The following is a 17,653-nucleotide window of genomic DNA, read 5'->3' as shown; positions in this document are numbered from 1 at the left end:
ATCCTGTGTCTGAGAGAAGGGCCCTCCTTCCCCACAGAGGAAAGGCTGCATCCGTAACGTGGGGTACAATATGCCGCTGGAGCATATGGAAATAAAAATGCCCTGCTGCATGAGTGTTTCCTGTGCGTGTGTTTGCATTTGTGTATCTGAATTCTTAAGGTGGTCTGTATGTGTTTCACGCAGTTCTAAAATAGAGAAGGAGAAAAAAGAGCACGCCCGACAGCATGGAATGATCCGGACGGAGATCAGTGGAGCAGAGATAGCAGAGGAAATGGAGAAAGAGCGCCGTTTCTTTCAGCTTCAGATGTGTGAGGTAAGAGGTGACTCAGTTCATTGGAGAATCCTGTTGTGGTGCTGTAATAGGCACTTCCTGTACAGTGTGTGTGCTTCAGGCTCCTCTATTGTTTTGTTACAGTACCTCCTTAAAGTCAATGAAATCAAGATCAAGAAAGGTGTCGATTTGCTTCAGAATCTCATCAAATACTTTCACGCACAGTGCAAGTAAGTCTGGCCACATAATTGAAATTCTGTTGTGTGTATAACATCTTTACCTAAATTGGAGCCTGTGTTAAATGATTTGGAAAATAACTGGAGTGATGTCTTCTGCCATAGCTTCTTTCAGGATGGTCTGAAAGCAGTTGACAACCTCAAACCCTCGATAGAGAAACTCGCCACAGACTTGCACTCGGTGAGAGGTTCTTCACAGCTGAGGCACTGACACACCAGTTCTCTTTTTACCTTCATAAAACCTTCTGTTTCCACTGCTGCTTGTGTCTTCAGATCAAACAGGTACAGGATGAAGAACGCAGGCAGCTAAACCAGTTACGGGACGTGCTAAAGACCGCTCTGCAAGTGGAGCAGAAGGAGGTTGGTACTTTCTCAAATCAAATCCAACTCAGTTCGCAGTAATTCAAAAGCCACAGCACCGTTCACAGTGCATTTATAGCTCAGTTTAACATGTATCTAGATTGAAATGGTTTAGGACTTCTGCTTGGAAACATTGCTAGTGAAAACTCATTATCACATTACGCATTATCTTCCTGCAAGTACTCACCCAGTTAAACTTTTATTAGTCTAAAGACATTTAAAGGGACACTCCACCCCAAAATAGGAATTTTGTCATTAATCACTTACCCCCATGTCGTTCCAAACCCGTAAAAGATTAGTTCGTCTCCGGAACACAATTGAAAATATTTTGGATGAAAACCAGGAGGCTTGTGACTGTCCCATAGACTGCCAAGTAAAATACACTGTCAAGGTCCAGAAAAGTATGAAAAGCATTGTCAGAGTAGTCCATCTGCCATCAGTGTTTCAACTGTAACATGAAGAGACAAGAATGCTTTTTGTACGTGAAGAAAACAAGGTGATGCGGAGAGGGACACAGAGGAGACAAATGGTTGAATTACTGTATTTTCCGGACTATAAGTCACACTTTTTTTTATAGTTTGGCTGGTCCTGCGACTTATAGTCAGGTGCGACTTATTTATCCAAATTTATTTGACATGAACCAAGAGAAATGAACCAAGAGAAATGAACCAAGAGAAAACATTACCCTCTACAGCCGCAAGAGGGCGCTCTATGCTGCTCAGTGCTCCTGTAGTCTAGACTGAAAACATAGAGCGCCCTCTCGTGGCTGTAGATGGTAATGTTTTCTCTTGGTTCTTGGTTCTAAATAAATGCGACTTATACTCCAGGGCGACTTATATGTTTTTTTCCTCATCATGACGTATTTTTGGACTGATGCGACTTATACTAAGGTGCGACTAATAGTCCGAAAAATACAGTAATTTGTTGTTTTTGTTTTTTTCAGACATTAAGAGATTACACACATTTAATCTAAATGCAAATAATTAATAATCATCTTAACACCACGTGAACAAGTACATTTATATTTGTCTCGCCATCTGATTACACTACTGGGTTAAACATCTTTGCTCTTTATAAACGCGCACAATACAGTATATCTGATCACAGCAGTTTCAGACAATGTATTCATTCATTTATTTGTGTGTTTTTTTTATTTTTTTGCCCATCTTCCTGTTTTATTTAATCAACAGCCCTGTTTACTGTGCACAATATATCTGTGATCATATTGGTTTTGACCCATATTTTACCTTGCTTACTATAAGAGTGTACACAACATATCTGATCATATTGGTTTCAGCCACAGTTATTAACTTATTTATTTTCTAGTATGCACCATGGGCTTTTTTTCCGTAGACATCATATACTTATTTGCATGGTACTGACACATTTTTTCTCATGCCTAGCTGCATACTCTGGATTTAGTTTTTTTTTATTCATTAACCATAACACAAAAATAACTGTCTATTGATGTCACACAATGTTTTGAGTTCGATGCATTCTTACAATGTATAGCAATGTTGTTCTAGAGTGCGAACTGTTTTTTTTGTAAACTGTCTGAAAAATGCTCTTTTCTCTTCTTTAATGCTACCGTCCTTTGGCAACAAAGTCTAGGAGAGTAAGTGTCTACTTGGTATACATGATCATAATTTTGCATTTGCCTTTTCCTGGAATTGATTATAAAACGTGATGCAGATTAATTCAGTTTTTTAGGCTCTGAGTGCAGTTCATACAATGTTGCGGCTGATGCCTTTTATCCAACCCTGAGTGATGTGTGTCTATATTTAAGCCGAGCTTTATATAGCACACACAGACTAAATACAGCCCATTTTGGCTTTCGTCCAACTCAAAACATTATTACTAAAATGGCAGCGTTCTCATTACTGGCTCAGAGCCTTGTGTTCCAAAGCAGTGTGTTTCCAAATGAGCTCAGCTCCCTGGGGACGCTTGAAACCCACTGCTCCCATTTCCTCACTGGAGTGACAACATACAAAAACACTGCTTTTTACTTCCTCTGACTGCTGATGTGCCAGTGCTTCACTGCTGCTGTGTGCACAGCCAATATACATTTACATATCTGTTCTCTCCTCATAGGACTCACAGGTGAGACAGAGCGCCACCTACAGTCTGCACCAGCCCCAGGGCAACAAAGAGCATGGGACGGAGCGCAGCGGGAATCTTTACAAGAAGAGTGATGGGTAATCATATTTTGACATCATGTTAAAATGCCATACAGTGAATGTTTGTTATAGTGACTAAAGTATGTCCTGCATAATTTATCATGTATTTAATGCTTAAATAGTCATTAATGTGACTTTAACTGTTTCCTACGTACTTCCTCAGGCTACGGAAAGTGTGGCAGAAGAGAAAGTGCACAGTGAAGAATGGTTATTTGACCATCTCGCACGGGACGGTACGTAACCTGCCTGATTAGGCAGTTTTCAGGCTCACTAACCTATAGGTAGTTGAAATGTCCGGTGGTTACGTATAGTAATGTCAGGTGGAGCAGTAACAGCAGTGTCCTGTAGTGTAACTTGCCATTTTGATAGTAAAGGGATCCATATTAATGCTACTAATACTGAAGTATTAAGAGAAGTGTTTTTTTTTTTTTTTTTTTGCATGAGAATACATTAGATTACATTACATTATTAATTTAGCTGACGCTTTTATCCAAAGCGACTTACAATTGCTATATATGTCAGAGGCTATATATGTCAGAGGTCGCACGCCTCTGGAGCGAGCAACTAGGGGTTAATTGTCTTGCTCAGGGACCCATTGGTGTCCCACAGTGGATTCGAACCTGGGTCTCTCATACCAAAGGCATGTGTCTTATCCACTGCGCCATCAATGCCCCCAGTATATATATATCTGTGTATATATATATATCTATAGATAGGCGCACTTAAGTGGATTTGTAAAGGCTAAAAAGGTGATATAAAAATTAGGGCTGTCAAAAATAGCGCGTTAACAACGTTAATTAGTTGTTTGTCGTTAATTACGTCAATTTTTTAAACGCATTTCACGGATGTGCAGTGTGACAAATTATGCAGGTCAGGAAAGTCTCGTCGATCTCTGAATTCTCAAGATAGTAAAAAACAGCGGCGAGCGCCACAACGAAAACACCGAAGAAGCTTAAGGTTTTACCCCAGTTACTCTCAAACACATTCGTGCCAAGCTCGATAAACAGAGACGACTTTGGTAGTTGATACGCTGAAGCTTCTTCTTCCTGTTATAGCAGTGATCCTCAAATCTGGCTCGCGAGATCCAGTTTCTTGCAGAGTTTAGCTCAGACTCCAATTAAACACACCTGCCTGTGATTTACTAATGATCTTAAAGACACTGATTAGCAAACTCATGCGTGTTTGATTAGGGTTAGAGCTAAACTTCGCAGGAAAGTGGATCTCGCGAGCCAGATTTGAGGATCACTGTGTTATAGCGTCCTGTGTTTCACACTGCGCATGCGCAGAACGCCTACATGCAATGCAGCGAAAATTACAGCTGTTTGGAAAAGCATATGCATTTTTACTTGGTTTTACTGGCACTTGAAGCCTTCAGAACGTGAAAATGTCGATCCTAAAGTATTGTGGCAGAGCAAATGAACACCTCCCAAAAACAAGAGTGCCCAGAGTGCTGCTTATGTGATTGTGGCGCATGTTTGTGTTTCTGAGTTCATTCTTTCAAATTTCTCTATGCATAATTTCATAATTTCATAGATATGTGGCTATATTTAACCACTGGTTCACCTAAAAATCTTACACTATCTTACACTATCTGTAGTTAAATGGCATGGTTTGATATAGTGCTCAGGTAAATTTGATCTAAGTAAATGTTAAACTTTTGAAATTCAGAAAAAAAGAACCACATGTTGAAACAATACATGAAAATGATGTATCTGTGTCCTGTTATTTATCTTTTGGTATGCATTTCAGAAAAAAATGGTTACGATTCAGGTGTAATTGCAAATAGTGATTAATCATGATTAATCCACTGAAAATTCTGATTAATTTGATTAAAAATTGTAATCATTTGATAGCCCTAATAAAAATAGAAAATAAATAAAGAAATGGATTAAAAAGGGACCAGCCACAGCACCTGCAATACACTTATCTCTGATAAATGACACAGTTTCCTCATTAGTGCAGTGCTACTTCAATAGGCTTTCAGTCTTCAAGCCGAGCCCCTCAGTGAACATCATTAGTCATTGTACTGTCTTTTCCAGAGGCATTTCCTTTGGCCTCAGTGTTGTTGGGAAGTGAAAACTTTCCTTGTCACCAAGACAACTAGTGAGAGGATAACAGGAAGTGTCGAATAAAAGAGCAGTTCAGCAGTGGCTTTTGTTACACCTTGTGCTGGAGCACAAGTTCAGGAAGTTCTTGCTGTGTCTGATTCTCAATGTCGTCAGCTTTACAGCGTCAGTGTAGAATATACAGTATGTACGGAAAAAGAGAGCCAGACACATTTATGAAGGGATTTATAAAGGTCTTTTTGAAAGGGATCTCATGAAGACAATTAGAAAAAGAAAATATATGAATATATGAAATGAAAATTAATCCTGTTTGAGGACAATTCGTTTTTTTTTTTTTGAGACATGATTTTCATTTAATTATTCTTGTTAGATTTTCATTACTATAAAAGTGTAAAATAAATGCTGTGTTATAATGATTAAAAAAATTATGTTAAAGTCAGTAAACTCAAAACCAGAGAAATATGGCCTGAATTTTGATAGGTTTTGTGGGTTTCTAAGTTCCGATATTAAATCACTGTATTAGGATTGTGTTGAGATGAGCATAACCATTCTATTCTCTCTCACTGTGTCGCAGGCTAACAGACCTCCTGCCAAACTCAATCTTCTCACCTGTCAGGTGAAGCACAACCCAGAGGAGAAGAAAAGCTTCGACCTCATCTCCCGTACGGTTACACCCCGTCGCCGTTACTCCACACACGCATTAATAAATCTGATATGGGAGCTCTGTAAAACTTAATTAAAGCCTGGCTGCTAAAGACGTAACTGAGAACATTGAGAGCAAAAAATTTAAAGGAGCAGTACAGATCAAAGTAGGAGAAAGAAATTCAACTGAGATCCAAAATCAGCCAATTGAAAGTCTATTTTTTGATCTTTTAAATTATCTGATAAAAATCATTAAAACTGTATACAGTGTACAGTAGAGCCTTGCAGTTCTGTAGCTTGTAGAGTTCGAGTGTAACAGTAATGGTGGTGTTGTTGTTGTTATCTGTGAGGAAGTAATGTCTGAGGGATTTTCTCCTATGCTCCTGTGCTTCCTTTAGCATGTCATCTTACCACAGGGAGCTAATGCCAGAGAGAAAAACAAATTCAGTTTTACGTGTCCACTCCATGAGTGGGAGTATTTGAGCTTATCTTGGCTTCTGATGTTTTTTCCAGTCTTCCTCATTCCAAATAGATTGCCACAGTGTCACTCTTGTGAGGGAAGCGCAAGTGTTCCCTGCGGTGAACAAGCAGAACTTTATTCCTCAGACTCTCAATGGTGTTATTGTTAACTCAACTGAAACCCTTATTACCATTTTCAGGTGAAATAAAGAGATAAATATTAGATGGAAAACTTAAACTCAGATAGAAAATATATAAAAAAAAAAATTTCTTTATATATAATAATTATATAATTCTAATTTCAAATACTTCAAATGCTATAATAGTATGTATTAATAATAAAATAACAAATTATTTGTGGTTCGTTCCATAAGACAAATTATAAATGAATATAAAAGCAAGGTAAGTTGGATCAAAGTTGCCAGGATGACAGCATTTATTATGAAGCACTGTCTGTATGTAGTGCGTCGGGTAATAAAGGAAATGAAGATGTCACAATTTTGAGACCGAAATATAACAATATTTGGTCCGTATCTGCTTTTTGGAGTCAACGCTAGTTTTTGAAAGTCATAGCCAGTGGGCACAGATTCCGACTTGTAAGTCTGTTAGTGTGTGATCCTCAGTTGCTTAGTTTATGATGCCCGGTCCGTAAGTGTATGATGTCTACTGCTTTCAGATTTCAAAGTTGTGGAGTATATTCCAGCCTTCAGTCGTCCAGAAAACACAGAGCTCTGAACAGATCTATTATTGTCAAAGGTTTGCTTGTTTTCTCCAAGATCTAACACGGTCTTTCTGTTCTTCTATCACTCTTAGATGACAGAACATATCATTTCCAGGCAGAGGATGAGCCAGAGTGTCAAATGTAAGCGTGTGTGTCTGATCGTCCCTGTTCTGTTTTCAAAGGAAACCTGTCATAGGGATCATTTGTTTGTTCCTTAAACTCATTGCAAAGCATTTCACTTCTTGTTTTGTAATAAAATAAATGGTTTCCTCTTTAATAACTTTAATTTAATAACATGCTTAAAGTGTAGTGAACTGCTGTTTTGGGACTGTAGTTGAACTGCTTCAGTTTCAAAGTATCTACCCCAGCCTTGATTAGAATAGAATCCCTGATCTCTGTTTCTTAATCCTCATGATCTCTCAGATGGATCTCAGTGCTGCAGAACAGTAAGGAGGAGGCGCTCAACAACGCGTTTAAGGGTGACCAGCATGTTGGCGAGAACAACATTGTGCAGGAGCTGACCAAGGCCATCCTGGGTGAGGTCAAGCGGATGGCGGGAAACGATGTCTGCTGTGACTGCGGAGCTCCCGGTGAGTGACCTGGAAACCGACAGGAAGTGGAGAAGGAAGAGGGAGGAGGGGGCTGTTTTGAATGTTCACAGGAAGAACAATGTGGAAGCTGGTAGTAAAGGAACTTGGTTAAAAGGCTTGGATTTGCATAGACTGCTCTCTTTGGACCAGTCAGGTACTTGTTAAGTGACAAGACATGACCCAGCATGCCAAAAAATCAACAGACATGTATTATTATTATTATTATTATTATTATTATTATGATTACTATTATTATTGAATTTATTAAATATAATAATGTTTTACAATAATTATACAAAAATAACATTTACTAATAAATGTTTTACAGTTCTTCTTCTTCTTTCGTGTGTCGTCATCAAATGTCCAGCTCAGTAGAACTCAGCCACGTTCTCATCTCAGGTCCCACGTCGAAGAGGCCGGCCTCCGAAGGTGGTTTATACAGTGGACAGGTGGTGATTATGTGCTCAGCAGTCTGCTCTGGCTCCCCACACTCACACACTGCTCTGTCCTCCAGGCCCCACTTCCTCATCGATGCTTTGTAACGTCCCACCCCAGTTCGCAGGCGGTTTAGCAGAGTCCATTGCCGACATGGCAGATCCTCTCCTTCAAGACCGCCTCCAGGGTCAAAGATGTAACGGTGGATTCGTGAGGGTCCTGCTGACTCCCACTCCTGCTTCCAAGCTGCCGCGAGCCATGCCTCTGTAGACAGGTCCTCAGGGATGGACCTGAGCAGGTCTTGTGCCGCCTTGTTGTACGGGTGGCGGGACTTCAGTCTATGAGGAGGCAGTGCTGTTGTGGTGGTATTGTGCAGGATATGCCAGTTGCATCTTTGGGATTTCCCTGCAAGAGCGAGGGTAGCAGCCTCTCGTCGGAGGCCGGCCGGGGCAAATTCCTGCTAGTGTTGGCAGATGGTAGACAGGGGTAGAATTCAGGCAGCCAGTTATAGTCCGAAGGGCGGTGTTTATGGCAGTGTCGACTTTCCTGGCGTGTGGGCTTCTGCACCAGGCTGGGGGCACAGTATTCAGCTGTGGAGAAGACGAGAGCTACTGTTGATATTCGAAGCACCTTGGCAGTTGCACCCCAGCTAGTACCAGCGAGACGTCGAATTATTGCCACCCTTGATGACACTTTGGCCGTCACTTCTTCAAGGTGTTGTTTGAATGTTAGAGATCTATCCAGGCGTACGCCAAGATACCGTGGGGCTTGCTGGAACTCAAGACGCTTGTTATTAACGAATATGTCCAGTTCCCGTCTGGCCTCACTGTTGTTCAGGTGGTAAGCTGCTACAACTGTCTTGCCGATGCTGAGCTGTAAACGCCACTCACGGAGGTAGGCTGCCAAGGTGTCCATGTCCTGGTTTAGGCTGGCCTGTATCTGCTCCCATGTTTGTTGTCTCATCATAATGGCCAGGTCGTCAGTGTAACCATATTTCCGGGATGTTGTTTCCGGTAAGTCATGGATGTAGATATTGAATAACATCGGTGCAAGGACAGATCCCTGCGGAACACCATTCCTCAGCCTTCTAAGCCTGCTGCATTGACCGTCACTTGTCTTTAAGGTGAAGCTGCGGTTCGTCACCATCTCAATGATGAACTTCACCATGTGCCGGTCGGGAATGATCTTTAGTAGCTTTAGGTGGAGTCCGCGGTGCCAAACTGTATCGTAAGCGGCTGTAAGATCAAGCAGCACTACTCCAGCCTTCTGTTTTTCCTGAAAGCTGTCCTCAATGTCTTGGGTGAGCAGTGTCACCTGGTCAACCGTTGACCGACCGCGCCGGAAGCCAGCTTGTTCCCGTGGGAGTTGAGGGTCCACTATTGGCTCGATACGATTATAGATCAGCCTCTCCAGGGTTTTGAATGGAACACAGAGCAGTGAGATGGGTCGGTAGGATTTGGGGTCTTCCGCAGGCTTGTTTGGTTTTGGAAGGGCTATAACAGCAGCGCGGCGCCATATCTTCGGGAGCTTGGACCTCCGAAGGCATGTCGAGTAGAATGAGCAGAGCCATACAGATGTTCTTACACTCTGGTGAGTCACAAACTCAGGGTGGATATAATCATGGCCTGGTGCTTTCCCTTGTTTGGTCTTACTCAAGGCAGTCTGGAGTTCAGCTGTTGTAAATTCCCCTGACAAGTTGGCGTCCACACTAGCTGCTCTATACAGGGAAGTCACCTGGTGTGATATTGTGCGGGCAAAGTTCTTATCAGCATCAGGGAAACAGCTGTTCTTAAGGAGCTGGGATGCAATGGCATTTGCTGTTATTGGGCACCGGGAGGTCGATGGTGTTCTACCTGTCAGCTGGTTTATTGTCCGCCAGTGGCTGAGTGGGTGAAGTCAATTGACTGAACTACTTCTATCCACCTTGACCTACGGGTGGCATCTAGCTTCTGCAGAAGTACCGTTGCAGATTCTTCAACTTCCTTCCTGGAGCTTGCCTGCTGGTGGACATGCAGGAGGTGGCTGCATTCTCCATCCCAGCCCGGGATGTAATTTGTGTTAAAGCCACGGGGGATGGTTTTCCTTGCTGCCCCAAGGAGTACTCTGCAGTAAGCTGCATACCCAGCATCCACATCAGCGTTGTCTGGATCTGGGAGACAGAATGATGCTTTTTCTGTCTCCTCAGTGAATGACTGCCAATTTGCCTTACGAAAGTTCCATCTCCTGACGGGTTTCCTTACAACTGGCTGCACCAGGGATGGGACCTTTATGATGGACGGTCGGTGGTGTGAGCGGGGGAATCTATCCAGGACACGTCTCTCTGGCTTTTGAGCCGTGTGCCACACAACGAAAGCCAGGTCCGGGTTGGTGTGGGTATTCCAGTGTGCTGAAAAGAAGCTTGGAGGTTCTTTGGGGTCGAACAGCAGCAACGCATTGGCACTGGAGGCCCATTGGCTTAATATCTCTCCATTTGGTGTAGTATGGCTGTAACCCCAATCTATGTGTTGGCAGTTAAAGTCCCCTGCATAGATGGCGGGTGCAGGTGCCGGTGGAAGTGATGCCATGGTCAGCATTGATGGTGGGGGCTTGTAGACATTGACAACCGTTGTGGTCTGCACCTTAGTGGACAGCCATTCGATACTCGAGCCTGGTGGAGATTGGCCAGTGGCTGTCCAACTAAGGTTGTTCCTTACAAAGGTTGCAAGTCCGTGCTGTTTGCTGTGGGTAGACCCAGCAAGCTGGAAACCGGGCAGCTTGAGGATGTTATCACTGTCACGGTGTGTCTCCTGGAGGAGGACGGCTGCTACTTTGTGGGAGTCAGCGAGGTGGTAGATGACTTCCATTTTGGCGGTGGTAAGGCCCTCTACATTAAGTTGGAACACCGACAGACCTTGGTACTCGATGGTCGGGATGGTCACTCGTCCTGACATGGACGCACCATGTCCCTTCGGTCTCTTGCACCTCGGTCTGCCAGCTAGATGATGACTGGTTGGCGACATTAGTTTCGCAAGCTGGTCTTGCACCATTTCTTGCTACTCACGGAGGGGGCCACATGAAGGCTGTCGTCATCTCCTCCATCTTTTACAGTTATTATACCAACATATAATTTATTAATACAAACCCGATTCCAAAAAAGTTGGGATACTGAATAATTTACAAATCTCATAAACTTATATTTTATTCACAATAGACTATAGATAAAATATCAAATGTTGAAAGTAAGACATTTTGAAATGTCATGCCAAATATTGGCTCATTTTGGATTTCATGAGAGCTACACATTCCAAAAAAGTTGGGACGGGTAGCAATAAGAGGCCGAAAAAGTTAAATGTGCATGTAAGGAACAGCTGGAGGACCAATTAGCAATTTATTAGGTCAATTGGCAACATGATTGGGTATAAAAAGAGCCTCTCATAGTGGCAGTGTCTCTCAGAAGTCAAGATGGGCAGAGGATCACCAATTCCCCCAATGCTGCTATGAAAAATAGTGGAGCAATATCAGAAAGGAGTTTCTCAGAGAAAAACTGCAAAGAGTTTGAAGTTATCATCATCTACATTGCATAATATCTTTCAAAGATTCAGAGAATCTGGAACAATCTCTGTGCGTAAGGGTCAAGGCCGGAAAACCATATTGGATGCCCGTGATCTCCGGGCCCTTAGACGGCCCTGCATCACATACAGGAATGCTACAGTAATGGAAATCACAACATGGGATCAGGAATACTTCCAGAAAACATTGTCGGTGAACACAATCCACCGCGCCATTCACCGTTGTTGGCTAAAACTCTATAGGTAAAAAAAAAAGACATATCTAAACATGATCCAGACGCGCAGGCGTTTTCTCTGGACCAAGGCTCATTTAAAATGGACTGTGGCAAAGTGGAAAATATTGTGGAAATATTATTATATACTGTATTTTATTTTATTTTTTAGATTTTCTTGTTACTTCTTACCAAAATATTTTTTAGGATTAAGAAACTTTGCAAGCTTGATTCAAATTTTTGAGCACATGCACTAACTGTTATCTCCAGTAATCTGCCTAATTGATCATAAAACTCTATATTGTGGAATTGAGGACAAGCTGTTTCATCTTTTGTAATATGTTACACATTCTTGATTGACAGCCTCTGTTAAAGTTGTTCAAGCATTTTTTTCTCTCTTCTTCTTCCTCAGGCCCCACATGGCTCTCTACCAACCTGGGCATCCTGACGTGTATCGAATGTTCAGGGATCCACCGAGAGTTGGGCGTGCACTACTCCAGAATTCAGTCACTAACACTAGATGTTCTCAGCACCTCAGAGCTCTTGGTTAGTGTTTGATCCTTGATTTCACAGGGTGCAGCTCCCCAGATTCCCCAGCACTGCTGCTGTAAGCCTCATATTGAGTTTATTTATTTGCTTTGCACTTTTGATTCAGCTTTCATGCTTGAAATTTTTATAGGCTTCCCTCAAATCACTTGGGCTCTTTGGGAGCCATTCCACACGCATGATTTCAGCCCAGAGCATATTTGGCCAACAATTTAGGATCATTAAAGCAATTACACAAGACTCCAGAACTGTTAGCCACAGTGAGAAAGGCTCGCTTCTCTGATTAAATGCCAAAGATACATTGTTAGGCTGATTATGGATATTATGAAGTAGCAAAATAGATCAAATGGACCCTGAATAAATGTCTTTTTGTTGGTACTTCAGAGTTGTGAGATGCAATTAGTTTTGCACCAACGTTGATTTTATGCATGTGTTTGCATCTATGTTTATGTTGTGGTGTTCAGCTGGCCAAGAACGTGGGGAATGCTGGGTTTAATGAGATCATGGAAGCTTGTCTGACAGCAGAGGATGTCATCAAACCAAATCCATCCAGCGACATGTAAGCCAAAATTTGTCATCACTTTATATTATCATTATACAAATTTATATTGCATCGTTATACTTATTTAATTCCCTATAATGGCACAGGCAGGCGAGGAAAGACTTCATCATGGCCAAATACACAGAGAAGCGATTTGCTCGTAAGAAGTGTCCTGATGTGCTGTCGAAACTGCACACGCTCTGTGATGCTGTGAAGGCTCGGGATATTTTCTCTCTCATCCAGGTCTATGCTGAGGGTGTGGACCTAATGGAGCCCATTCCTCTGGCCAATGGTCATGTGAGTTTTTTTTCCCCCCAACTCATTATTATAAATAAGATAAGAGTTGTTCAGTTTGTGGATTTAATTTATACTTTTAAGTGATGTCCAAATAAAAATTATTTTATTGTTAGAAATATATATATATATATATATATATATATATATGAAGCTCAAATGAATCATTTAATAATTTAATTATTGTTATTAATAATATATATATATATATATATATATATATATATATATATATATATATATATATATATATGAAGTTCAAATGAATCATTCAATTATTTTTAATAATTATATAAACAATTAAATAAATAATTTAATTATTGTTATTTGAACATCACTCAAACAAGTGAACAGGTATAATTTAAATCCACATTTAACATTGTTTTTTAATGCAGATTTAGTTCATATTTTAACATTCAAATTAAACAAAATATTAAAAATAATAAATAACACACAGTTTGAATCCGATCTCTTACTTATTTACTATGAATTTACAGTAAAAAATCCTTTCTGTCATAATTCACTTTGCTTACCATGCTCAATCCACATACGATACGCCAAAATATCATGGTCTGTTCAAACAGGAGGAGCTCTTATGCACAAACCTTAATAGTAACCAAATAGTAACAGTATAAACATGCCATGTTGTTTGTTTGTTTGTTTCTTGTTTGGTTTGCTGTGGTAGGAACAAGGTGAGACAGCCCTTCACCTGGCCGTGAGACTGGTGGACAGAACCTCCCTTCACATCGTCGACTTCCTCACCCAGAACAGGCAAGACCCAGACAGCCCTACAGAGGGTGGAAACCTTCCCTTGTTTGCTGACCCAAGTGCTGACTGATGCTCCCCCACAACTAAATCTGAATGAACAGATTTGTTTTATTGTTGCTTGACCAGAGCTATTTAAAAGTGCTGGTTTTGAAGGTTAAAGAGACCGTTATAGCTGTGACTGGAATGGAAGATTGAGATTTAATGTTTTCTAAATAGACCAAATTGTGTTTGTTTCTCGCCGCAGTTTAAACCTGGATAAGCAAACGGCTAAAGGAAGCACAGCGCTGCATTACTGCTGCCTGACAGACAACAGCGAGTGTCTCAAACTGCTACTGAGAGGAAAAGCCTCTATAGACATCGGTATGCAGCAAATGAAATCTCCTGACGTAATCCCCGTTGAAACAGGAAGTTTGGGTGTGACATTGAAGGGCTCCTTTTCATGATGTCTTTAAAGATTCCGAGACTCATTGTTTTGTCTGGTAGAACTGTTCAGGATGTTTTCACACAGTGTTCTTTTTTTGACTGCTAGGAGAAGTTAGTGTGCTGATTGGAGTGGGGTTGTAATTCTGTAAATCTGTCCACCAACAATGGGAAGTAAAGATAACGGAGCCATGTGTGACCTAGCGGTTGTATGTGGGAGGATGAATCTGTGCCAGGGAATCTCTTCTCTCAGATCCCTGCCAGTGGCTATTGTAAGCAAGCTGTCTGGGTAGACTTGGCTTTGTCTCGTCAGTAAGATAAAATTGAATACTGGAAGCCAAGAGTACAGAATGTGGTGGGAAAATGCCAAGTTGTCCTTATTCATCCAGGCTTATAAAGTGTAACAAGCCAATGTATCCTCCTCTTAAAATGTGTTTATGTGTGTGTTTAGCTAATGAAGCTGGTGAGACGCCGCTTGACATCGCCAGGCGACTCAAACATCTGCAGTGTGAGGAACAGGTGAGCCCTCATATCATACAACATCCTTGTAGATTAATACGAGCGAGCACTGGCCTAGATGCTAAGAACTTTTTGATTTTTTTTAGCTTAACCAAGCGCTTGCAGGAAAGTTCAACGCTCATGTGCATGTGGAGTACGAGTGGAGACTTCAGCATGAAGACCTGGATGAGAGTGATGAAGATCTAGACGAGAAGGTGAGCACCAACTCTGAAATCTCAAGGAAAAATGATGCCTTGTGACTAATATGTATAGGTGTAGAAATTTAGTTATAGAGTTTTCCTAATTTAATTTGTTTAGATATTGTAGTGTGTGTAATATTTAATACAAAATTATTAACTTAAAGGGTTAGTTCATCCAAAATAAAAATATATTAATTAATCACCATGTCGATCCAAAGCTGTAAAATCTCTGTTCGTCTTCGGAACACAATTTAAGATATTTTGGATGAAAAACTGGAGGCTTGAGACTGTCCCATAGACTGCCAAGTAAATAATAGTGTCAAGGTCCAGAAAAGTATGAAAGACATCGTCAGAATAGTCCATCTGCCATCAGACGGGCAATCTGGGTTATATGAAGCGACTGGGACATTTTTTGTAAGCGAAAAAAAAAATAAAATAACGACTTTATTCAATAATTCCTTTGTCAACGGTCTCCTCTGTGTCACTCCACATCACCGTGCTGTGTATGCTCTTCTGTGTCCTCCACTCCACAAGGATGCACTGTTTTATTTTCAACTCACTTTATTTCTAGAGTGCTTTTAAAAACCACAATGGGCACCAAAGTGCTGTATATGAAAAAAAAAAAAAAAAAAATTATAAATACAATCCATATACATACAAATTTCAAAACATTAAAAGCCAAATAAAATAAATAAGTTTTTAACATCCTCTTAAAAGACCCTAGAGTAGGAGATGTTTTAAGGACAGGGGAAGCTCATTCCATAGTCTAGGGGCATAGTCTATCTCCTCTACATTTTAAGCATGCCATCAGAATCATCAGGCACCGTTGATCCTTAGAGCATAGAGATCTCAAAGGTTGATGTAAACAAATTAAATTGGAAACATACTCTGGTGCCAAGCCATGGAGAGATTTGAAAACACATTATAATGAATTCTGTATCGAATTGGTAACCAATGTAGTGAAATCAGAACAGGAGTAATATGGTCTCTCTTTTTGGTACCAATAAAAAACCTAGCAGCTGAATTCTAAACCAGCCTGAGGGTGAGAAAGAGAAGCCTGACTCACACCCAGTTACAAAGCATTGCAATAATCCAGATGAGAAGACACAAAGGAATGAACAACCTTCTCCAAATCACTTAAAGAGAGGATAGACTTCCACTTAGCTATATCTAAGATAAAAAGAAACTATTTTTAAACTACAACAACATTAATTTGGCAATCGAATTTAAGCTCTGAGTCAAAAATAAAGCCTTTTCACAGATAAACTTTTTTTTTTCCCAGGGAGCAATAACAGATTGTCATTAGAATCCATACCACATCCTTTCTGATCAAAAAAATTAACTCTGATTTGTCCTCATTCAATTGGAGAAAGTTGCTTGCCAACCAACACTTCACATCAGCCAAACAGTTATACAAAGACTGCTCCAAATTTTGTAAAGGGAAATACATTTGAGAATCATCAGATGGTAATTTATACTGTGCTTATCAAAATTCTTTACAAACGGAAGCAAATAAAGGGAAAATAAAAGGGTTCCCAAAATCGAGCCCTGAGGAACCCCACACGTCAACTGTACAACAGAAGAAGAGTGGTTTCCCAAACTGGCTGAAATGGTTCTATAACCTTAAAATAAGATGAACACCAGTCCAAGGTAGTGGGTTTTCAAATCAAAGTTAAATAGACATAGAAACAGCACGTCCTTGTGGCGCAGAGGACACAGAAGAGCATCCACAGCACGGTGATATGGAGTGACACAGAGGAGACTGTTGACAAAGGAATTATTGAATAAAGTCGTTATTTTTGTTTTTGTTTTTTCTGCGCTTACAAAAAGTGTTCCTGTCGCTTCATATAATACAGATGGCACGTCTGATGGCAGATGGACTATTCTGACGATGACTTTTCATACCTTTTATGGACCTTGAAAGTGTATTTTAATTGGCAGTCTATGGGCAAATAATTGTTGTGATTTTTGTGAATATTGAGTGGGTTTATCTGATCTCACTTACAGCATTTAACCTTTGTGCCTATAGTCCAGTCCTCACCGGCGGGACGAGAGGCCCATCAGCTGCTACACACCGGGTAGTAATTCCCTTCAGCCCAGTCCGGCTAGCCTGGCACGAGACATACGAGACGTGGGCAAAGACAAGCAGCGTTTCATTCCTAACCTTGTCAACAATGAGACTTATGGTACCATCATCAACACCAACTCACCGGTCACCCTCTCCACCTCTGCTCCACCTCTACCACCCCGAAATTTAGGTACTTTGTTTTTCAAACAGATCACCATGAAAAGAAAAACAATCAGGGATGTGATTTCTGTATTTTACGACCTCTGAGGGATGACCCAAATAGATGGATGGATAGATAGATGTTATATATATATATAAAAGCTAATCAAATTCAACAAAAAGTCAAACATACATAAATGCAGCATGTCAGTGAAAGACTGTTTGACCCTTTATGATTATCATTCAGGCCACAATAGGCCACAATGTCCCCGGGAACACAAGATAGGTAAAAATTGATAGCCTGAATGCACTGGAAGTCACTTTGGATAAAAGCGTCTGCTAAATGCATAAATTAAATTTTAATTTAATTTTAATTTAAAATGTAATATGCTGCTGTATCTTTGGCCTGATGTGGTGTCTCAAAACGGCAGAATTCTCATTT

At 40.8% G+C, this 17,653-nt stretch overlaps 1 protein-coding gene across 4 annotated transcripts in view; it reads left to right on the top strand.

Moving 5' to 3' along the window:
• LOC113078561 (arf-GAP with SH3 domain, ANK repeat and PH domain-containing protein 2-like) overlaps positions 1-17,653 on the top strand; it is a 70,987-nt gene that overhangs the window by 46,480 nt on the left and 6,854 nt on the right. For 2 of the 4 annotated variants that reach the window (XM_026250858.1, XM_026250857.1), the window contains exons 6-23: positions 184-313; positions 416-501; positions 613-688; positions 781-867; positions 2,474-2,482; positions 2,959-3,062; positions 3,208-3,277; positions 5,685-5,772; positions 7,025-7,073; positions 7,356-7,522; positions 12,130-12,263; positions 12,728-12,822; positions 12,912-13,101; positions 13,784-13,869; positions 14,111-14,226; positions 14,738-14,805; positions 14,892-14,999; positions 17,014-17,242. In XM_026250858.1, the coding sequence (XP_026106643.1) occupies positions 184-313; positions 416-501; positions 613-688; positions 781-867; positions 2,474-2,482; positions 2,959-3,062; positions 3,208-3,277; positions 5,685-5,772; positions 7,025-7,073; positions 7,356-7,522; positions 12,130-12,263; positions 12,728-12,822; positions 12,912-13,101; positions 13,784-13,869; positions 14,111-14,226; positions 14,738-14,805; positions 14,892-14,999; positions 17,014-17,242 (1,892 nt within the window). The remainder of the gene's footprint in view (positions 1-183; positions 314-415; positions 502-612; positions 689-780; positions 868-2,473; positions 2,483-2,958; positions 3,063-3,207; positions 3,278-5,684; positions 5,773-7,024; positions 7,074-7,355; positions 7,523-12,129; positions 12,264-12,727; positions 12,823-12,911; positions 13,102-13,783; positions 13,870-14,110; positions 14,227-14,737; positions 14,806-14,891; positions 15,000-17,013; positions 17,243-17,653) is intronic. The other 2 variants (XM_026250861.1, XM_026250860.1) reach the window with 1 other exon arrangement.

Source organism: Carassius auratus, unplaced genomic scaffold (assembly GCF_003368295.1).
Source record: "Carassius auratus strain Wakin unplaced genomic scaffold, ASM336829v1 scaf_tig00025999, whole genome shotgun sequence".
Taxonomy (NCBI): Eukaryota; Metazoa; Chordata; class Actinopteri; order Cypriniformes; family Cyprinidae; genus Carassius; species Carassius auratus.
This window is presented reverse-complemented; position numbering and strand designations above follow the sequence as displayed.